General features: G+C 42.2%; 3 protein-coding genes across 3 annotated transcripts; 2 read left to right on the forward strand and 1 right to left on the reverse strand.

Moving 5' to 3' along the window:
* Window positions 1–1,661: 1,661 nt before the first annotated feature.
* Window positions 1,662–11,731, reverse strand: rab3c (RAB3C, member RAS oncogene family; the record flags this gene model as incomplete). Its single annotated transcript, XM_080499583.1, has 5 exons — window positions 1,662–1,852; window positions 2,776–2,900; window positions 6,026–6,144; window positions 9,562–9,786; window positions 11,714–11,731. The coding sequence occupies 5 exons, from the start codon at window positions 11,729–11,731 to the stop codon at window positions 1,662–1,664; spliced, it is 678 nt and encodes a 225-aa protein (XP_080355709.1).
* A 702-nt stretch (window positions 11,732–12,433) lies between these two features.
* LOC308132556 (adenine nucleotide translocase lysine N-methyltransferase) lies at window positions 12,434–15,961 on the forward strand. Its single transcript, XM_080499700.1, has 6 exons — window positions 12,434–12,491; window positions 13,457–13,619; window positions 14,406–14,510; window positions 14,656–14,796; window positions 14,873–14,923; window positions 15,019–15,961. The coding sequence occupies exons 2-6, from the start codon at window positions 13,467–13,469 to the stop codon at window positions 15,202–15,204; spliced, it is 636 nt and encodes a 211-aa protein (XP_080355826.1). The 5' UTR covers window positions 12,434–12,491; window positions 13,457–13,466; the 3' UTR covers window positions 15,205–15,961.
* A 1,408-nt stretch (window positions 15,962–17,369) lies between these two features.
* Window positions 17,370–22,843, forward strand: plk2b (polo-like kinase 2b). The gene is made up of 14 exons (XM_080498916.1): window positions 17,370–17,558; window positions 17,669–17,776; window positions 17,882–17,998; window positions 18,314–18,443; window positions 18,667–18,850; window positions 19,031–19,229; window positions 19,347–19,494; window positions 19,643–19,737; window positions 20,001–20,133; window positions 20,347–20,427; window positions 20,947–21,106; window positions 21,390–21,519; window positions 21,689–21,799; window positions 21,977–22,843. The coding sequence occupies exons 1-14, from the start codon at window positions 17,388–17,390 to the stop codon at window positions 22,166–22,168; spliced, it is 1,959 nt and encodes a 652-aa protein (XP_080355042.1). The 5' UTR covers window positions 17,370–17,387; the 3' UTR covers window positions 22,169–22,843.
* The last annotated feature ends 750 nt before the right edge of the window (window positions 22,844–23,593 follow it).

The raw sequence follows: 23,593 nt of genomic DNA on the forward strand, positions 1-23,593 counted from the left end.
TGCAGGTGCTGAGTGAAGCACATCCTCCTCTTTTGTAGAGATTGTACTTCAGCTTCAGAGCTGCTCTGAGCGGCCGTCGTTCACACTGCAGATAGTCATCGAAGACTGGAGAAACTATGTACAGGGTTTAATTCATAAAATATTGCACTTATTGGCCCATTGCATTTCACAGCTAAGTGCCGTGACAATGCTCCTAAATCTGTAACACAGAGTGATATATACAGTGTTTTATAATAGAAATCTACATAGATACGCCTGGACTTACTTCATGCAATTTTGTGGAGGTTAAATTCAACTATGCAACAAACGACTGACATTGCTAAAATAACGGGGATGTTTTGGCACAAATGTTTTATTACTTTTTTCTTTATGAAGTACAGAACTGGAAAAAAAATATGTCTGGGTTTTAAAAGAGAATATGAGATTTATTTTATATGGAGTTATCATTAACAACGCCACGGTATAGGTAAAAGTCTGCCAGGGGAAGATTCGGCTAAGATTATTTTACAGCAGAAACATTGAATTTAAGCATGCTGACTCAACAATTGAACTTTTTTTTTTTTTCTTTTTTCAAACATATGGCTGTTTATTCCATGCTCATCGTTTGCTGTATCGTACACTGTACTGTTGAATGAAATGCTGAATCATCACAATCAGGCGGAGTTGAGGATGGTTCGGTTCGGGTAAGGCCTGTCTTCCAGATAAACAACACATTGTTATCCACTTTTTGGCAGCATGCTCATTGTGTCAAACTATAAAGGGTTGCCTTTGAGGCTGAGCACAAGGAAATATTTGTTTTTAAGATTTATAGATACTTATCAGAGAAAAAAAAAATCACACATCTACAGACAGCAAGAGGAGGACGAGTGCTCACATCAATGTTACACACACTGGATTCATTCCAAAAAGTAACGGGACTTACAGAGGCCATGTCAGAAATGCTAAAAGGCCACTTTTTTCAAGGTAGATGTTTTTTTTTGTTGTTTTGTTTTTTAAGATGGCAAATTTGCAATCATTTGTAACTCAGACATATTCTTCACACTCATGCAAACCCACACCCAAAGTCGCACAACACACACACACACACACACACACACACACACACACACACACACACACACACACACACACACACACACACACAACGTTACACCAAAGAAAACCGCTACATCCTATATAGTGCACGAAATCATCGATTTGGCAGGTTTAGGAAACAAAAATAAACCTAGGACTGCAGAAAAAATAAAAGAATTAAAGCACTCACTGACTCTATCTCCTTTTGTATAATTATTGTTTTGAAATTCTTAAAGATTAACTTGCACTATGACTACGGACTATTTTCAGTCTTATCAAACATACTTGGTTTCTAACCAGTCTCCTTAGCTAAGGAATGAGAATATGGTGTCTCTATATTCTAGATATCTTGTAATGTTTCACGTTTTACATTAGCCATGTTTGTTTTCCTGGTTATTTACTCTTGATATAAGGTGAGAAAGTGGTGAGATAATAGAACAGCATTTTGTAATTCTACTACTAATAAGGATTTGAACAGTAAGTCCAGAGAAAGCAGCACTGGCAGGAGTGGTAATGCTGAGGGAGAACGACACTCTGCAACTCTACACCACCTGACAGGAACCTGCTCTCCTTTGGCTTGCTGCTCACTAACAGTTGCATCCGGGCTGCTGGAGGGGCGGAGCACTGTCTGTGAGTTTGGCAGTGGGGGCTCCCGTGGTGACAGCCGGGTCAGCGTCCAAGCTCTCGGACATCTTGTCGCAAATTAGGTCGACCAGACGTTCAAAGGTCTGCTTCACATTGATGTTGTCCTTGGCACTCGTCTCAAAGAACTCAAAACCTTAGGAGGAGGAAGTAACATGAGACACACACACACACACACACACACACACACACACACACACACACACACACACACACACACACACACACACACACACACACACACACACACACACACACGTTACACAGTTGATTATTGATTACTGAATAGAACTTGGCTCGTAAGACTGTGCAGTACCTCTATGAAATCATCCCTAAAAAGAAATACAACAGCATCTAAAATGTTTTAGTGTGTTGGACTGTTTCACTCTCGCCTTGTAGCGAGAATGTCTCTCTCTCTCTCTCTCTCTCTCTCTCTCTGTTTGCCCCAGTGACCCATTCAAGGTGTGTATTCCCTTTATGCATAATTATCTGGGATCAGCTCCAACCACACCTGTTGGCTAAAGCAGTATAGAAGATGGAGGTGCCTTGTTCTCCCTGTGTGTAACTTGCTTTTCCTTTTGGCTGTTTGCCAGGTGAACTAACTTGGTGAATTTGTGGTGTTTGGTTGTTTTGTTGTGTTAGTCTTGTATTGGACTTTCAACATGTTTAATATGCACCAGTGTTTTTTTTTCCTCATTGTCAGGTGGAGTTTAATATATTGCATTGGATACACATTTAGACAATGCCCATGAATGCAGAAAACAGTCATCAGGCATCATTTACAGAAAGAAAAAAAATATTACACTTTATTAAATTACTTCCAATAATAACTTTCTTTGCAATTACTTTTCATAGTTCAAGAGTGAAATTAACAATGACTCATTGAAAAAAGATTGAAACCACAAACTGAGCCCTAAAGTGTTTTTGATCTTGTTCATTCTTAAAACCAGAGCAGTTTATCCATGCATAAATGCAACACACTATCGTAACAACATAATATGGATATATGTATATGGATTTAATATACACAAAGAGGATGATTGTCCTCTTAAGACTTACCCAGCTGTTCTGCCAGCAGTCTGCCGCTATCCACTGACACAACTCGCTCCTCGTCCATATCACACTTATTCCCGGCCAGAACCACCTGCGCATTATCCCACGAGTAGGTTTTTATCTGGGTTGACCTGCATGCAGTCAGAAACCAAACAAATGAGAAAACAAAGGATTCCGAAACATTTTAAACAGTTTGGGGTTTGTTTTTTTTTATCAGAAAATGTCAGACTTGTTGGTGTGGTCCTTCTCTCTTGACCCTCGGGAAATGGGACAGGGAGTGATGGACAGGGAAAGAGACCGCCATGTGGGCAGGTCATGGACAATAATGGCATCTCTATTTGTTTGGCATCACATAAAATTTGAGTCACTGGGAAAGTGGGTCAACTGCTGCTCTGGGGAGAGAGGACCAAGTCACTCTTGCTCGAGTGTATGTTATTTGTAAGCATCTAAAGTTAAGTAAATAAAATTAGGTTTGTCTTATGGCTTCTATTGCTTTAATTTTGGCAGCTGTTGGTAACCTGTTCAAGCTTTCCATTTTTATTCTGTTTTTTTTTTTTTTTTTTTTTTTTACAGTCTGTCTCTTAAAAGTTTGACACTTTTTGTCAAAGTCTTACCTTTTCCTAATATTCCAGTCTTTTTGACTGTATGTGTGATCTCTTTCGCAGCCTTTTTGAGTTTTAGGATATCGTTGTAGAATATCGTTTTTAGTTCTGGTGTCCTCCAACTTGATAGTTTTAGCATCTCTAAGACACTTCGGCTATCCAGGTCATTAATTTTAACCACCTTATTAAAAAAAAAACTAAACAAAAAAACAACAAGTTTGACTTATTATATGTGATTACATGAGAGTCATTAGGTGAAATGTGTCTTTGTGTATCATTGTCAGGCAAGCAAATAAGGTAATTTATACATTGGCAGCCCGAGATCATGAGATCTATGATCATATATTTTACCGTATTCATAAAATATCCAATTTGTATTTATAAAATTACTATCCTGAGCCATGTGGACTTTTTCAACTCAATAACGTGTTCTATTTGTGCAGATTGTCTCTAAATCTGTGAGGTGTTTGCACTGCTCTCACCTCTGCAGGCTGTTCACAATATGGGAAGGAATTTGAGGAACAAATTGCTCCTGTGGTGTTGCAGTTTTACTGAAAGTAGGGCAGTGAACATACCATGGGCTGAAAACAGATGGAAGAGCCAGCAATCCAGAAAAGAAGGAAGAATATTGTTGGCACTCCTCGTCTGTCCATCTTTGACTTGTTTTGATCGTTCAGATGTGGATCATTTTGAATCCATCTGCTGATTATTGTCACAGTCAAAAGCCCCAGTGGTGTTTGTAACACATCTAACACCGCTCCATAGGAAGGTAGATGTCAATCTACAAGAGGTGATGATAGCTTTTCTATAGGTGTTGTGGTTAATACAACAGTGTGTATCTCAACAAGTATTCAACGAAACCTTCGCCTCCTACATTTGATGTCAGCGCTACAATATTTCCCTGTTTTGTCTGTGACACAGGCAGGAAATGAGCACGTCACAAGCTTAATTCAGCCACAGTCGGGGAAGCAGCCATTGCCATGGCAACCTCTTTTTTTTCTGCAACCTTGTCACAAGGAACAAGGGAAAGAGAAAGTGGAATTAAAGCCTGTGGCAAAGGCAGAGTGAAGGATACTTGTTATATGACGGGTAAAAATAAAGAGCCGCCTTCCTTTGTAAACAGTGGACAGATTTCTGAATCGTCTGCCGAGCAGTGTTGTGCAAGTCAAGGAAAATTTATATTTGATTACAGTTTCTAGTTACTTCTTCTCAAAGAAGGCAAGTTATGCCACTAAAAATGAATTCATATATTTAGAGGAAGATGCTCTATAATTGTACATAATTGCATGTTGACTCTTCATGGCAAGAATGAATTTGTGTACTGACACAACAGCTAACGGCTAAAGCAAATGCTCGGCCCAACAAACAGGGCAGAGACAGAAGATCAGTTCATATAAACTCCTGTAATTGTATTTGCATTATTGCAGGATTGTGGAATGCGATTACAGGTTCATAACAACGCTGTTGGGGAGTGCGTGTGCAGGTTACTCTGTTGGAGGTTACTCTGTATGATTGTCACACTTGGCTCCAGTAATTACGATCCTCATCAAAGAGGGTGCTCAGACAGCAGTCTTCCATCAAAGTGTCAGACGAGTCTTAAGAGGAATAATAGGTTCGTCTGGCCCCGACCTCTCTTCAAAAAGAGAGCCCTTTACTGGTTGCCATGATGGGAAATTCATTTGAATAAAAATCAACCAGATAATGTGGAACATTTTAATAAATTGTGTGCCTAAAATAGAGTGCAGCCTCCCAGCTATACATTACTTTCAACATTTTAATTTCTGATTAAGGACTACAGGCCTTAAAAGAATGAGTGTGGTTGGACTAAATGCGACTCCTTTTGCTATGGCGGGTACTTACTAAAGCAGCTGCCAAGTGCTGCTGGCTCAGTGACAATGGGTAAATAGACACTGGCTTTAATAGTGATCGTCATAGCCCTGCAAAGGGTGCAACCCACATGGCATGCATCATCTGTATTGAACCATTTCCTGCATTGTGAGACCATCACTGTGAAGATTCAGAAAAAAAGACACTGTGTGCTTCCATAATCTGTTCAGGCTGCAGAGAGCGATAACTGCACAACAACAGGGCATAAATAAAGCAAGAAAAATATAAAAGACAGTTTCTCACCACAGCACCTGTGAAGGAAGACCAGTCAAAGAAAATCAAAACGTTTATCTGCAGCAAGCAGAGCTGAAATTCCTCCTGTGTTTTACTGAAGTGTCCGAGCTGCTGCGCTATGCTGCTCACAGAGATGAGAATGTGCTACTTCTGGTGTGAAAAACCCAACCCAGAAACCGGCTTTCTGCAGATTGTGGCCTTCTAAGTCCTATTTTAGACGTGACTGCATCACCATAAATCACAGGCGGTTTGGGGCTTGGCTCAGCGTTCCTGTACAGCTCAAAGATGCTTGTATGACTCATGAATGGATCAGAGCCGTGACCTTGACAGGTTTCCCCTTGAACTCTAAGCCTGACAGAGAGGCATACACACACACACCAAGTAACAAGTAGTTTATGAGTGAAACAGAAGTCCATGGCTGCCATAGGAGAAAGACGGCAGAACTAGCTGCACTGACAATATAAGTCACAAACACACAAATTCAAAGCGCGGACAGACATCAAACTGTAAAATAACAGGCCAAAGTGACTCACCAGTCCTGCACAGCGCCGAAGGACTCCTCATTGGTGATGTCGTACATGAGGATGAAGCCCATGGCCCCGCGGTAGTAGGCTGTGGTGATAGTCCTGTAGCGCTCCTGGCCTGCTGTGTCCTACACACCGACAGCATGATTTAGCTTTGCTGGGAAATGGTTGACTGATTTTTACACTGTCAGGTTCAACAACATCAACACGACTCCCATCACATGCTGCATAAACAAATCAATAATGGTAAACCAGCAGACATCGCCATGAATAATGTTCCTGTCTTTCATTCAAGACAAGAGATTTGTTTATTTCAAATTTGTCCCCCCCCCAAAAAATGGTGATGTTGTCTCTACACTTGCTTGTGGCTTCATATACTGCATCATTCATTATGCAGAAATAATCATTATACTAATTGCCTCATTGGCTTTGCATTGATGAGATGCCAAAAATGGTGATTCAGTTCTGGCTGATGTGATTGATTTTTTTTTTCATTTTCCTCTCTCCAATAAAATAATAGCCCAGTTGTTTTTGACACTCAATGGTGCAGTATGCAGAGCTCAGATTGCGATGTGAATTTCTTAGAAAAAAAAAAGAGGGGGGGGGGGGCTAAAAATAGAAGTTAAATGATTCAAACATTGAGAAACCGCTAGCTGCTCCATGAAAAGGCTGAACAAATTGCTCAAAGGCAAAGCAAGTGATTACACAGCATTTGAGGAGTAGTACATTGTGCAGTGATTACCCTGGAAACAAGCGCCTGCTACAGTCTCTGCTTCCAGATGTCAATGAAAATGTTAATGGAGCCCAATAGAGACAGATCACATTTGATGTTCCCAAGAAACACAGACAATTTCATTCAGGCAACTTTGAGGAGGTCAAAATAAAAGTATTTAGTTTAGGCAAATGTTGTATTTATATTTCTTCAAGATCTGCAGACTTGTTCTTTTGTAAGTTACATAACAAGAAACTCCATTGATGTCCCTCGTGTTTGTACTGTATGTTTTTACACCCACAACAAGTGTGTTTGCAGGCTTCTGTGAATCATGACAGCAGACTGCTGGCTGCTCCACTTGGCTCCTGTTAAACAGAAGCCCAACAGGCGGCACTGGATTGTATTTACCACAGGAGTTTTGCTTTCTGTCGGTCCGCACACGGCCACAACAGTACTGCGCCTGTTATAGCCAGAGGACAGCTCTGACCTTCACTCTCCAGAGACGGGATGCACGCATGTTCACGTCGCCAGAGCCTTTTGTTGTTTTGTAATAACACAAAAATAAATGCATGTGAACGTGGGCATTTTTAATGCCACCAGCTAGTCTCTGTAGTATAAATAGCGACTTTGGTTGAATGGCATTCGAAGGAACACAAAAGAATCCTCAGTGAAGATGTTCAGTGTCTTCATTGTGCTCTTAAAAAGTCATGAACCCGTCATGTGAATGCCAGTTTAGCCTGTCTTCTTCCTTGTCTCAGTTCCAACCCTGCTTTACTATGACCTCTGTTTTTCCAAGTTATTTGAGTGAATCCATTTACTTCTTGGTAAAACAACAGAGCAAGACAGGTGGGAAAAAAAAAAAATATGCTTGAGTTCGTATAATTTGAGCCTGTTGAAAAGCTTCGCTTGTACTCTGCAGCTCACCAGAAATCAATCCAAGAAGCTGATGACTTCAAAGAGCGTACAGAAGCTGACACGGGCCAGAACACCTCTTCTCAATGTTTTTCACTGAGACTAATTGATGAAACTCCAAGTTTCATTTGCTCCACACTGATGTGACAACAAGGACAACTCTATGATGCATTATGATGCTTTTACCTCTCAGCACATTAATGGCGCCACTACAGCAGTGACATCAGGCAAAAGCCACAATCTTAAATGGTCACCGACTACATGCCTCAACTCTTTCTTGGCCCAATTAAAAGAGATGGGCCAATTACGTGAATGTGAAGCCAGGCCCTTTTTTTCACTCTGACTATGCTTGTCATCGCTAATGATGGAATCACATTACCCCGATTAGACCACCATTTGATGATTTAAACTCAGTTAGCACATTGAAGTATATTCTACGTTTTCTGTTGTGACAGCTCGGCTGTTAGCCCGGGGAAGGAAATCTGTAGATACGTGTTGTTTAGAAATCCTTCCACCTAATATGAAAACCATGTGTCCGGACACCTTGTGTTTGGAGCTTGTGTCAGAGGCCTATAAAACATGAACAATGGGCGCAGCTCTGGGAGAAGCACATTGACTCCCGCAGACTTGAAGTTTCGTCTGTGATTCTGATGCTACCAATTTTATAACAGATACTTTTATGCACGCAAGAAGGCATCAGTGAAGTCCTTTTCATCCTCTCTACATCATCACCACCTGAGTAACAACAACATCCTGATGGAGTGATTTCTTTGTCCTTTTATGTGATTAGCAAACACTTGAATGTCTGTGGGTGGCTAATCGCTGTGAGACGTAACTTTTGTGAAAAAAAAAGAAATTAAACGTTTTAAGCAAAGTTGACATTTCTGCATAACAGACACATTCAAATTGAGAGAGTGGGAGATTGACGAGAGAGGAATTCAAAGGGATAGTGGAAAAAAGGGAGCACTTTTACATATCTTTCACAATTCTATCTCCAAGTTATGATGAAACAGTCTGCTTCCACAGCTCAGAAAAACTACTAATTAAACAGGCTCGGATTCTCGTCAGTTTCCCACACGTTCTGTGGAAGGTGTTGCGTGTGTGTTCTCCCTGCTGTGTGCTAAGCTAACACTTACTAGTTTTCTGTCAGTAAAACAAAGACTTCCATCTGTCTCTATACGTACCACACATACCGAGGATTTACTGAGATAATAAAGCACATAGCCTGGTGTGCAGCAGGCTTTTCAAGGAACATACACTGCATGGGACATATTTTTAATTGTGATTTGACAAAAAGCTAAAACCACAACATGTGACACACAGAAGTGAATCCAAATGTCAAAAATCATTGTACACACGAAACGTAAATGTATGAAGAAGTACGATCACCATTAAATATATGATGCTGAATGAAATCATGAAAATTAATCATATACTTTTTTGATTGCTCAACAACTAAACGAGCACAATCAGTTCTTAGGACCTTCAGACTGCAGGATACATCTGAATGAATAGACACTGTGCCCGTGTGTGTGACTTTCTTTTTGAATGGCTCAACATGCAGCTATCAAGTCCCAATCTGCAACAGTCCTTTGAACGGACCGATCAATAGAGACGGATATGGGCAGAGGTCAGGACAAAGTGGGTTCTGCACATACAGTAGACTGACAGCCTTTCACAGACAGCAGTCACTCTGCAGAAGCACAGAGGGGCTGAAAACAAGTGAAATAAGGGGGCAGGGCATCTCTGAAGAGCCCCTTCCCCCTGAGAGCAAAGTTTGTCCTCCAGTAGACCTTGGAAGATGGCAGAAAACACATTTATTTATTGCTAACTCACACTTGTTTCATGTAGTTTGGACACCATCCAAACATTTTGCAGCTCACTTCTAAATGTTTAATGCCGGCATGTAAATATTTCATACCCAGATCTGCAGTTTGATCCTCTTGTCATTCTTGTAGACCGTCTTCACTTTGAAGTCGATGCCCACCGTGCTGACAAAAGCTGAAGTGAAGGCATCATCGGCGTAGCGGAACAGAAATGACGTCTTGCCCACGCTGCTGTTGCCGATGATCAGCAGCTTGAACATGTAGTCAAAATTTTGGTCCCCTCCCTCTCCCTTCCCTTTCACATCCTGAGTGGCAGCCATCTGCAACAACAAAAAGAGAAGTTGGGAAGAAGACACAGATTCTGTCAAATATGAAGCCTTTCACAGCTGCGAATCGCATCGAATGTGAACCCCTCTCACAAGCAGCTGATCACACTTTCTTCTTGACCCTTGACCCATTTTACAAAAAACGAAACCTTTAGTTTATGATTGCACACACGAGGAACAAATGTATGTGAGGGGACAGGACATGCTTAATGTACAGGCCACAAATCAGAGGTGACAGAAGGCTGTGTCAGGCAAACCAGCATGACTAACACTGCAAGCTGTTGTATTGATGAGTGTTTGATAACAAGGGTTTAAAAGGGCTGAGTTGCTTTTCTCAAAATCCCTGAGAAACGAGTACATTTGCATTACTGTCGCCAATGCTTGTATTCTGGACTTTCAATGAATCTCTTCAGTGATCATTTCACTTGATTTTAATTCAAATTATATTGAAAGCCTTTAAATGCGAGTGTGTTTTCAGGCAGTACAATTTCAACTTTCTCTCACAGAAATCACCATCGATTAGCGGTGAAATAATGCAATTTAGCTCTGCTGCAGATTCACCGTTGTCTGGTTTAATTTCAGAGCAGGCTGTCAGGACGGGGCTGTGTGAACCAGATGGCAGGAGCGCAGTCATCGTTCCTCCAAGGTGATTTTTCCCCCCCACCAGCTCATCTGCTAAACATGTGTAGATACAATCGCTCTCCTCCTGTGGCCTATGCAGCGAGGAGAGGAAAAAAAAAAAAAAGAAAGATGCCGGACCTGCACAGACCGCACTGACTCCGCTTCCTTCCGCCTGTACGAAAACAGCGACGCTTTGCAAGGATGCAAGGATACAAGGACACCGCTTTCAGATTATTATCATGGCATGGGTAGCATCTGCAATTCCTCACGAGTGGATCCGTTGTAAAAAAATAAATAAAATAAAAACACACGGCGTAATCAACCAAAGAGCTGCATGCCAGCTAATGTTAAGACGATGGCAGGAGGTCATTTTTTTATTTATTTTTTAATCTGCCAATGAAATTCTTCCACATGACTATAAATAACACGTTAAGGACGCATTGTGTGAACAAACCTGTTTCGAAGGCCTCGGTTTTCTATCTGTATCTGCCTCTGTGGTGCAGGATACGGGTTTTAATGGGAGAGTATAGACGCCGTCGCCGTGTCTCTCTTTTGGAGCGCCGGCACAGTTTCAGCACCTGGGAGCTGTCCCCTCCGCCTCGAGACTGGCACGCGCCCCGCAGCTGACGAAGGCTGGCTCGCGTGAGATGAGCACGCGCGAGGGGGGAAGCGCGCGTGTGCCCTGCATGTCTCTGACGTCAGAGGGAGGACTGAAGCTGGGGGTTGTAGTTTTTTACGCTGCGTTTTAGCATATATTCCATAAATTCCATGGAATAAATTAGAATCCTAGATTATGTGCATCTGAAAACCCAAAAAAACCAAAGGAAAAAGACATACTATGTAAAAAGAGCATAAAATAGTAATGACACAATCAATGATCTTCCCAGTCTCTCATCATCACCCTGAACTATAACTCTTAATTATTCAATATTTTACAGATTTATTTCAAATCTGTATGTACATATTTTTGAAAGTTGCCAGTGAGTCCACTAATCGATGCGGGTCCTCACCCAATATGGCTGCTATGTTTTTAATGTTAAAAGCATATATTTGACTACATTACTCAGCATGCAGCGTGTCACGTGCTGCGAGCGGCTGTAACATTTACAACGGAGGCCCAGAATAGATAGTTTGTCATGTAGCTTATAGAATGCATAAGTCCAGCTTGAAATGCAAGAACAACACCCAAAGCAATAAATATAATTTCAAGCTTTCACTTCATAAGTACAGGATGTTAAAATTGAAGTGTTAGGTGTTTTCTTTAATCTTTGCTTATATCATGCAAAATACAGCATCCTACCTTCCCATACAAGTCCATTTTGTCCTCTGTAATAGTGCACCTTTTCGTTTTCACAATTTCCAGCAGCAGTCTATCCAATAAACTCCCAGATGGACAGCATCATATTTTTTTCTTTCAGGAAGCAGATATAATAGCCTCTCCTTTCTTGCGTCACTGTCGGTCTGCTTGTGCAGCCCCCCCCCCCCCCCCCCCCCCCCCTCCCTCCCACCCGCGCGCTCCCATCAAGCAAATAAGAGAGGCCTGAGAGCTGATCAACATTGTTATTATGATGAGCCTCCGAGCGACTGGGATGAAACCGTGGAGGAAGTGCACAATAAAAGGCCCATCTTTGCAATTATAATCACCCGCAACACATGCAAACGCACGTGCATGCACGTACCCCCGTTTTGAAACTCGGATTATGAATCCTGCACAATTATATCGAGAGGTCTTGCATTGAGAACGGTCACACTCTGGTTGAGATGGGCGCAGAGAAGGAAGGCGGGCGCCGTGGAGCTCACATCAATGTGAGCAATCGATTTTTCTTTTTGAGTATTGTGATCTTTAATGATGTGATAAGAGGCAAAGTGCAAACATGCACTACACATATTACATAACTGTAGGTTACAACTGAACGAAGCCGTCAGGAGCAGTGTGCCAGGCAGCTGGCAGACTCTTGATAGGAGTGCATGGAGCAATGGGGCGGGATGAGTGAGCTGATTGGCCGCAGACTGCAAGATCAGGGTTTCCGCAGAGCGCACAGCTGATCTGATCTCGCACAAGTAGGAAGTCGTGCAAGGTAAGTAACGCAGACGTGTTTCTCGCTGCAAATATGCATTATTTACTCTGCCATGCAGTCACTCATGAGTAAAAAAAAAAAACACGACACATATCTCCGTATGGGTGTGCCTTTGCTTCCACAAGTTGGTGAAATTGTCCTTTTCGTCTCGTTCATCGTTTGCACCGTTCTCCAGAAGTGGAAGATACTCGTCAATCACAATCATTTGTCGCGGTGGATCATCTCTTTTCTATATATAAAAAGAGCTGAACAGACGCAAGCAGTTTCAGGTTACAATGTGTGACCCATGTGTGGTAAACAGAACTTTTCCAGAAGGTGTCTGCAGGAGAAAAGGTCGCTGCAGCCCCATCTGGTGTTAGAAACGATGTCCTGGTCACACTTGCTCCCTGCGGCCGTCATGGTCATGATTAATACCTTAAATCACACAACATGCTCCATTAGTTTGATCTTAATCATTTGGTCTTATCTGTTTATTACAATTAGATTAATGTCATACTTAATACATGTAATGATGTAAAATATGTGTTTTCCTTTTGATATTTCATGAATGAGCCAATAAATGAACACAGTGGTAATGCCATAACACAACATGTTCACCAGCAGTCACGTATCAGTAATGTACAGAACACAGCTACAACCAAAAAACAACTTCAACCTCACACAGAGAATCCCTTGACCAGAAATTGACCAGGATTCTCACTGAGGCAAAAGTGCTCAATATTTGGTCCTGTGCCATTGGTAGACTTGCGTCCTCCTATCAGAAGGTTTATGGTTCAAAACCTCCATTTTGCCCTGTCCATGTGTCAGTGTGCCTTTAGTATGAGCATTGGCTGAATGTGACGCATCAACAATGTTCAGACTGATAAAACTTCTATTGTGCTATGAAAGTCATCATGAAAGTAAAAATAAGTTGCCAAAACGGCAACAAAACTCCCCTGTTTTGCTGTATTGTGTCCACACTGCAGACAGTTTACAATGGAGGACTCAATAGAGATGATTCTGCAGGAGCACAGCAGTTCGTATACCAGCAGACTGTCAGCCTGCACAGGCGCTCTGTTCACATGCTTCTACGGCGTTTGGAGCCTCTTCGTCCTGCCTGGTTTCCGCAGAGTACCGCTGAACCTAAAGGTGCCTGATATTTGATTTACGCGTCGCGCTTCGTTTCCACTTTGCCTCATTGCTCCTCTCAAATGCTGCATGTGTGAAAACAAAGGAATCTGAACCAGGAGAAAACCTAACTTGCACAGTAATGAAAATGTGCTTATTTTGGAGCATGTTGCTCCGTGATGGCAACAAATGTGGAAAAAGAAGAAAATGGTAAGTCTATAATCCTGAATATGTTTTAATGGAAAGGTGCAGCATCACATACCGAATGTTAATCTTAGCTTTTCCCTATCCTAAATCTCATCATTTTGTTTTTTTTCAACATGTAAAATCTGAGTTGATTCATGAGTGCTTTGCTGTTAATATCTTCTCGACTGTATTGCATCTAGAACAAGTTATGTTTGGGGGGGGGGAAGTAGGTTAGAACATGATGTCATATTGAACACAGTTCTCCACAGCAAGAGCAGCAGGAAGTCAGTTTGTATGAGCGCTATTGTGGAGCAGTTCCGTTGACAGCGTGTGGGAGATGAAACTCAAGGTTAAAGTCACAGCACTCGGAGTACTTTCGCGCAAAAGCTTGTTTATTATGAAGCCTTAGCTGATGTTTTAATATCAAAAAGAAGATATGTCGCAGTGGCTTTCATTTATATAATACAGAGTGTAAATGTTTTAGCTTGTGGTGCCTACTTTGAAAAGACCTGATCTGAGTGTGAAGGACAGATTAATACAGATGTTTTCTTTCAATCGAGAGGAACTGATGTGTTACTTGTCACATTTATTGATGTCCTATATGCTTGCACCATGCTCTAGGTTCCTTATTTGCCATCCAGTAAAGGTCAGACCCTGAACACGATGAAGCTACTTGAGGGGCGAACAGGCCACCTGGCAGATCTGGGATCAGGAGATGGGAGGCTGGTGAGTGAGTTACACCTCACTGTGGGAGTCTGAATGCAAAATGAGACGCGTCGTGACTGCAATCAATGCCGAAGTACAAGTCTGTTCGTGTTTATATCCGACGTACAGCATGGCAGAATTTCACATACTCCTGTTTGATTTCCAGGTGTTTGCCGCCTCTTCAGCTGGTTTCAAGTGCACTGGATTTGAGATTAACTCCATTTTATTGGCATATGCCAGGAGTAAAGCCTCCTGGACTGGAGTCCCTTCCAGCCAGGCAACTTTCGTTAACAAGGATTTCTGGAAGGTGAGACCTACACTGAAATAATTTCCCCTCTAAAACCTAATCAAACAATTAATCTAATCGTGTTTGCGTCTTTCAGACCGACTTGTCCTCGTACAACAACGTCATTGCTTTTCTCGCTCCAGGAGTGGTGAGGAAGAACAACGGCTTTTTGTTTGATGCTGTATAATTAATAGAGCATTCATAGCACTGATTGCTGATGTGCCTTCTCTGATTGGTTCACAGATGGGGGTGCTGGGTGAGAAGCTGTTGAAAGAGCTTCCCGATGACGCACGTGTCATCGCTTGTCGTTTTCCCTTTCCGAACTGGCCTCTGCAATCCTCTGTGGGTTCGGGACTTGATGAGACATTTGCCTATGATATTAGCAGTGTGCGATCACACCTGAGACAGGAACCAAACCCGGTGTATTAAAAAGGTGATCTTTTCAGATCACAATAGTGAAATGATGTCATACTAGGAAGTGATAGCATATAAATGGTAAAATGGTAAATGGTCTAGATTTATATAGCGCCTTCTAACCACACTGAGGTAGTCCCAAAGCGCTTTACATATCAGCTCATTCACCCATTCACGCTCACATTCACACACCAATGGGACAGAGCTGCCATGCAAGGCGCTAGTCGACCACTGGGAGCAATTTAGGGTTCAGTGTCTTGCCCAAGGACACTTCGACACATAGACCGGTGTAGACTGGGATCGAACCTCCGACCTCTCACTCCGAAGACGACCACTCTACCACCTGAGCCACTTATGAACACTTATATAAGTTCATAAGTGGTATCAAAAACAAACTTCAGAAGCTATAAAATTCAAGTAATGTGCTTCAAGAGAGTCCTTAAAGTCTGGATTTTTTCCCCCAAGATATTTATTTGTTTTGTCAGACTTTAATGTTTTGGGTCATAATCAGATTTATACGTTGTGTTTGTCTGTTTTTGTTTTGGTCCTCAAACGACAAGACTGATGGACGAGCTTTGAGGGTTCGCATTTTATGTAATGCACTGTCACCTATTGAAAGTGAGAAGAGTAATTGGTTACATTGTCTGTGTATACCCACTACTATGGATATACCTGCACTTTTATGTTTATCAAATGCAAATAAGAAAATCTCCAAGTTTAATTAGATTGTTAATTTGAAGAAAAAAAAGTTTATGTGTCATATTTACTTTTCTAATAATACTTTGAAATATACCATTTGGCTATTTTATAATGAGATGTGCTTATATTTTTGACACAGACTTAGATTTTCTTTTAATGATGATGCCAATAAACCAAAAAAATACTAGAATATAAATTGAGGTATATTCAAACTTGCAGTCTTGGAGAAGATAGACGTTCTCTGTGTTTCTGTGTTGCCTTATGCATTTCAATGAGCTGCAGTTCCCTTTTGCAGCATTGACAATAATGAAAGCACGGTACTCTTCAGTCCTTTGAACATACCTGCCTTTGCAGACTAAGATATAAGTCATAGTTTGCCTTAAACTTTTAGATATCCACATTCATAGAAAAGCACACATTTGACCGAAGGGTTTTCTGTAGAATACTATGTGTGAATTGACTATAAACGTGGCAGTTTTCTGGACTGTAGGTAAAACATTATTTTAAAATTACTGTAATTGATGCTGAATTTTGAAGTAGTTTTGTGAATTTTTTTTTAATACTCAGTACAACTTTAACCACATCAGCTGCTTCTCTTGTAAGCTTCCACTGAGTACACAGACAACTGAAATAATGTTTAAACTATTTTCAGACTTGATATTGTAGAAAATAACTAAAATATTGCTTTGTATCTATTTTTGTATCTTTGTTCATCCCAGTTTTCGTTTAAGCTTTGTCATTATTCATCTGAATGATTTCTTTCAATTTAATTTATGTTTTTAAAATCCAGTCAAATGTGTGCTATTGACAATGGAAATAAATGTGGTTCCAACCACTACAAGTAATTCCAGCACTATAACAGAAGATGCACTTGAGAATTCTACCCTTTCTATATCCAGCAGTAATGACAGACAGGCAGAAAGGGTCTGTAACTTGCTGTGCATTGCAAACAGTAGTCAGAATGTCCGCCTGAGGGCGTGAGAGCTCCAAATTGAGTTTGGTGCAGAAGCAGGTAAACCTGAACAGAATACCGATAAACTGTCATCTGCATCGTGTCTAATTCACCAACCAGATGACGTTTATCACGAACGTCTCTATTTTTGCAGTGCATGAGTGTTCTCACTTACATGTGTCATGTTCGTAAAATATATAAATTACCAAGCATGTCTGCCTTTATTATTATTATTACTATTATTTTAAGAAGGTGGCGCAGTAACTGAATAGGTTTAAATATTATTTCCTGCAGATTCCCCACAGAGTTGTTTAAAAAAAAAACCCCAAAAACATGATTTAAATATCGTGCCACCTTAAACACAAACGTTTATGGAGGCTAATCGATGTGAAGCAGCCCTCATACTCTCATTTCACAGCCTGACGTCAGAGAGGGGGCGGCAGACAGCGCGCGGGGGGGGGGGGGGGGGGGGTGTCGGGGTATAAAGTCACTGACGGGAGTCTCCGGGACTGCATTCTGAGTGCGGGACGAGAAACAGCCACCACTGATGGAAGTACAGAGACAGACAAACAGCAGCAGTATGTGTGAAGCAACGCAGAGGTCCTGCGAGCCTCGCAGGAAGAGAATGGATGAGCGCAGTGCGCCCTCGGAGATGGCACGGATAATCACCGACCCTGCCACCGGCAAGTGCTACTGTCGTGGAAAAGTTTTGGGAAAGGTAGCGCCAGCACGCAGAGCCTCATCTCGACACCGGTTTCATTTTGGATCTACCACCAAAGCATGTTCTAACTGTTTTGGGTTTTTTTCCTCCCCCCTCCTGCTTTCCAGGGAGGGTTTGCGAAGTGCTACGAGATGACCGACCTCTCCACCAGCAAAGTTTACGCAGCCAAAATCATCCCACATGCGCGCGTCTCCAAGCCTCACCAGCGGGAGAAGGCAAGTACTCCACATCTGCCGCCTGTGTCCACTGTCAAACGTTAAGTATTTCAACAATCATGTTCATTTAGAGGGATGATAACTGTTGTCGTCACTCTTCCCTAGATTGACAGAGAAATCGAGCTGCACAGAGTCCTGCATCATAAACACATCGTGCACTTTTATCATCATTTTGAGGATAAAGAGAACATCTACATCCTGTTGGAATACTGTAGTAGAAAAGTAAGTAGTGCTTTTACCACAGTAATGTTTCTGCTATGTCTGCAAAGGGATTCCCTCCTTTGCAGTGTTTAGTAAATGTTGAATATACCTGCATTGCACCCGAAATCTAAGAGGCAGCACAGTGTATGGAGGCACTGTGCTCCTACGATTAAAAAGAATCGTAGGAGCAAAAAAAACTTTACTCTTTAAATTTTTTGCTACATAAGAATTATTTATGATTATGATTGAGATAATTAAAAGTCATTTGGTGTGGTGAATATGATTTTGTGTCTTGCAGCATAGTCACTCTCTGCTTTGTGTTTTGTCCTTTTGCAGTCTTTAGCCCATATTCTGAAGGCTCGTAAAGTGCTCACTGAGCCGGAGGTGCGTTATTATCTGAGACAGATTGTGTCTGGACTCAAGTACCTGCATGAACAAGAAATCCTTCACAGAGATCTGAAACTTGGTAAGGAGTCTTTTTATGCGACGGTGAAACATTTCACGACTTTGCACATTTTCCCCAACACTGCACTCTGTGCAGGAAGGATACTGTTTCTCGATGCAGAACCCGTTTCTCCCACCAGTTTGTTCTCAATCAGTCATCTCCTCGTCTGTGCAGTGCTTTTTAGCCTTTGATCGCGGGTTGAATATCAAGTGCTCATCATCTCATTCCCCTTTCTTCCCCGTAGGTAACTTTTTTGTGAGCGAGTCGATGGAGCTGAAGGTCGGGGACTTTGGTCTGGCTGCCAAGCTGGAGCCAGCGGGAAACAGGAGGAAGACGATCTGTGGGACTCCAAACTATCTGTCCCCTGAGGTGCTCAACAAGCAGGGCCATGGCTGTGAATCAGACATCTGGGCTCTGGGCTGTGTAATGTGAGTAGGAAAACAGAAAATTCATCATTAAAGAATTTCAAAGCATTCTCTAATACTTGTCATTATGTGCTCATGACATTTACAGTCTGCCTTGCACATTGGCATCGAATTTCACAGTTAAGTTCTTTTTGAAGTGTTTATCAGCTAATTTACAGGTTATTATCCTTTACGTTGTTGCAGGTACACTATGCTGTTGGGAAGGCCGCCATTTGAAACCACCAATCTCAAGGAGACATACAGGTGTATCAGAGAGGCGCGGTACTCTCTTCCCTCCTCCCTGTCGCCACAAGCCAAGCAGCTAATTGCAAACTTACTGGCCAAAATCCCAGACGACAGACCCAATCTGGACCACATTCTGAGGCATGACTTCTTCACACAGGTTAGACACGGAGATGACCCCTCTGTCTGCTGCACTCAGTCTGCCTCTTGTAAATGTCATTGTGTAGACGTTTTAGCATTGACCGGCACCACGCTGACCCACTTTCCTTCTCCACAGGGCTTCAGTCCAGAACGTCTGTCCGCTAGTTGCTGCCATTCGCCACCAGATTTCCATGTCTCCAGTCCCGCCAAGAGCTTTTTCAAAAAAGCTGCTGCTGCACTATTTGGGGGAAAGAGGGACAAGGTCAAATATTACGAGACACTCAGTGAGTCTTTCAACACCTTCCAAGTTGATAATGTAACACTCTTGCATGCATGTGTTATGCATGTTATTACTTGATATTGCGTTGATGCACATAGATGTTGCTGGTTGAAAAGGTTGTGCTCACATTTTGGTGTTCTTACCTCTTGCAGATAAACTAACTAAAGAGGAAGAGGAGATCTACAAACTGCAGCATGACCTGGAGAGAACTGTCATCAGCCAACAACAGAGCAAAAAGATTTCTGAGGTAAGAACGTCAAACTCGTTGAGTCATACAACAATTAAAACGTGTAGGCCAGTATGAAATGTATTACCATGGAGAATCCAATGCATCTCTGTGATGCTGAGCCAAACTTTATAATGAGCACAGTTTCAGAACCAACGAAAAACACTTAGCTTCAACCTTTAAGCCAACCACTCCAAATCAGTGGGTGACTGCTGAGTCATGGTCGGAAGAGATGATCTAAACTCAGATTTTCTAAACTCTGTCGTCACCGATTCTCACCTCAGGATGGAAGTGTACTTCCGCCATCTGCCGAGAGCCCCGTTGCCCCGGCAACAGAGAGCCAGTCTCCGACAACGCAAGACACCATCCGCCTGATCGTCAGGGGGAGTCTGGGAAGCTGCAGCAGCAGCAGCGAATGTAAGTTTGCAGCCGTCGTCACACACCAGCAGACGTGAAATCTGAGAGACAGAGAGAGCGAGAGAGAGGCTGTATTATCATACATTACTCTGCACTCTGAAGTGCAGGCCTTACATAGACAGCAGATGTGACGGGTCAGGCACAAGGGAATTTCTTGTTCCGTACAAATTTGACGTCAATGTAAGTGACGCCCTGCTGTTGTCTTTCATGAAGGTCTAGAAGACAGCACGACGGGGAGTGTGGCCGAGACGGTTGCAAGCGTGTTGCGGGGTTGTCTGGAGAATATGCCAAAAGGTGAGTCAGGTTTGCTAAAATCATTTAGAAAATCATATTCTGTGTACACAGTTGCACCCACAGGTCAGGGATTGGAAACTTTGATCATTGTCGGGGCAACAATAATGTCAACCTCACTGCCAAAAGACCAGATTTCTGACCAAGCAGTTCCACCACTAGACTGTCTGTAAATTAGGGCTAAATCAATATACATGCATGCATTTGGTATTTTCCACCTTAAAGGCATTTAGTACAGAGTAATTACATTGTCTGACCAGCCGCAGAATCAATGGTCCACTGATTTGTGGAGAATGGTTTTCTGGCACGCCAGTGTGTGCGCTTACATCATTCTGCCAATGGTTTTATGATGAAGACCACCTGAATTAACATTTCCCACAAGCATATTTTACTTGTTTTAAAGGCTCTTCATTGTTCATAAAATCTTAGCGAGCCCTGTTTTGTGCATTTAAGCGAGTCGTTCCTTAAGATCTTCCATGTAATTGTATACTAATCCTCTCTTTCTGTGCTCTCGCCCTGCAGCACATGACATTCCTCAGGGCCCAAACAGCTGCAGCCTGCAATGGGTGACTAAATGGGTGGACTACTCCAACAAGTATGGCTTTGGCTACCAGTTGTCTGATCACACTGTGGGAGTTTTGTTCAACAACGGCACTCACATGAGCCTCCTGCCAGACAGAAAGTAGGTATTATTCTATGTTTTCACAGCACTCCACCTTAGATAGCAACGTTATTAGTCATGACACTGAATTGAAGCTGGCTTGTTTAAACTTGCTTTGACACATAGAATTACTCCAGAGATTCTGTCATGTTTTCTGCCAAGAACAATGTTTTCAGTCAGGAATGTCATGAGATCTGTGCATGTGCATGGGTTGTTTTTTTGGTGTTTTTTTTTTTTTTTTTCAATGGAAGTCAAGTGTAAGTTTGTATGAGTGGTTTTTTAATGTTCATTTTCTTCTTTTCAGGACAATTCATTACTATGCCGAGCTGGGCCAACGCTCTGTTTTTCCTACCTGCGAGGTTCCTGAGCATTTTGTGGGGCAAGTGACGGTGCTAAAGTACTTTTCCCATTACATGGAGGAAAATCTCATGGATGTAAGTTCATATTTTTGCTCCTACCCTCCTCAAATGTTCATCTGTGTGATCTTTATTTTTTCCTCGCTGTTATCCTTTCTTTGTCATTCCACACCCTAAAGCCTTAGAAACGATATCCTTCATGTTGCAGCTTGTCTCATTCCAAAATGTTGCTCCTTTGATTTCTCAGGGTGGAGACCTTGGCACAATGACGGATGCACACATGCCCAGACTCTACCTGCTACAGTGGCTCAAGTCTGACCGCGCCCTCATGATGCTCTTTAACGACGGCACTTTCCAGGTAAACACCCCAACTGCCACAGACAGTAAAGCTGTTGCTGTGCATGCGCAGAGGAACGTGCTCTGTTCTACCAGTTTGCTGATCAAAGGACAGGATTTTAAACACAAGTCAAAAAATAAATTGATAACTTTGCTGGAAATTGATCAGCTTTTCCCCTTTTATTTTTGTTATCTAAAGGTCAACTTCTACCACGATCACACAAAGATCATCCTGTGCTGCCAGAGAGATGAGTACATGCTGACATACATCAACGAGGACCGCGTCTCCAAAACCTTTAAACTCAGCTCTCTACTGATGGCCGGGTGCCCAACTGACCTGCGTGAGCGAATGGTGTACTCCCTCAATATGCTCCTGCAGAGATGCAGCTAAACCCGCCATCAAGGGATTTGGACAGACAAAACAAAGAGATGCACTCGTCGGGTTGCTGCGGTGCTGCAGTGGAACGAGGATCCAGCAGGAATCGGCCGGGTGGATTTTCAAGTGTGGATTTGAGCACCAAGCAAATTAACATTCCAACAACGTTGCACCTTTGTGACTCAGCAGTGGTGCAGGTGAAAAGAAATAATGCCGAGACTGAAAGAAACTGAGACAATGAAATGTAGCACAATGACTGTCGCGGGTAAAGGGCTGACTTGTATGTCGAGAATCTTGGGATGTGAGAAGGAAACGAGTGTGTTGGTACGAATGTCATTGGATGTTGTGGTGAGGGGGAAAAAGAGGGATATTTGGAAAGTAAAGATGAATGCTGGGCTGGCACCAGCTAAATTGTGTGTGCGGTAGTTGATTTGATTCAGAGGCAAACCATAAAGTGATGCTCTAAATGTAAACAGAGCTGTGTAATATTGTAAATGATGTACAGCCAACTCTGGAGCAAATTACCTGCTAATGTGTGGATTGTCACTGAGTTTGGCTCTTTCTGTGTGTGTGTGAGTGTGTCTGAGTGGGAGAGGTGTAACATCACACTAACTTTAAAAACTGTGATTTGTTCTCTTTACTGACAGATGGGCTCAGCACATAGAGCTGGAGGGGTGATGGGGTGATATGAGTGTGTGTATGTGTGTTGGGGGGGGGGGGATGACATTAAAAAAAAACAGTACCAGAGATCTTGTAAGGATCCCCTCAGAGCCATTATCACCTTGGAAAAAAAAGTCTAAATAACTTATTGTGTCAAAAAGTGCAGTATTTATTTATTTAATAAATAAGAGCATTTTCTAAGAAAAAAAAGTGAGTATTTTTTTTCATTTCAAAAGCAGGTCCTGCATGTCCCTCTGAAGATATTTTTTAAAATGTATATTGCCACTCAAGTGTGGCCTCGGAGTCAATGCCGGCTATCAAAGCTTCCCTTATGTTTGGAAAGACCTGAAAGGGAGTTTATGAAATGAGAAGCCACCGAGTTCATGGAGTGTAGCAGGGGAGTATTTGATCAAATCTCAAGAAATTTGTATCTGTGCACTCTGGCCTTACTCAAAGCAAGTGTTTTTGTTTTTTTTATCTTTAAATATGCGTTTTGCCTCAGGAAATGGGTGCACGGAGAGATGGATAGATAAAGCGGCATGTTTCCAGTACAGATGTTTACACTATGGTGGTTCATCAGGGCTCCCTCTTAGCTCGGCTTTCTTCTGAGCGGTAGATGGAGGATGACAGGATGTGTGATGTGGCCGACCTTGTCACACAGAGCTGGCTCATTTTCGATACAGTACAAACAAGGGTACTGATCAAGGCATAGCCTGGCCGCGTGGTTTCGGAAACATGGAAGGAAAAATGGTAAAGCTGTGCGACAAGCCGCTTGAGGGA

This window comes from Blennius ocellaris, assembly GCF_963422515.1.
Source record: "Blennius ocellaris genome assembly, chromosome: 7".
Classification (NCBI taxonomy): domain Eukaryota; kingdom Metazoa; phylum Chordata; class Actinopteri; order Blenniiformes; family Blenniidae; genus Blennius; species Blennius ocellaris.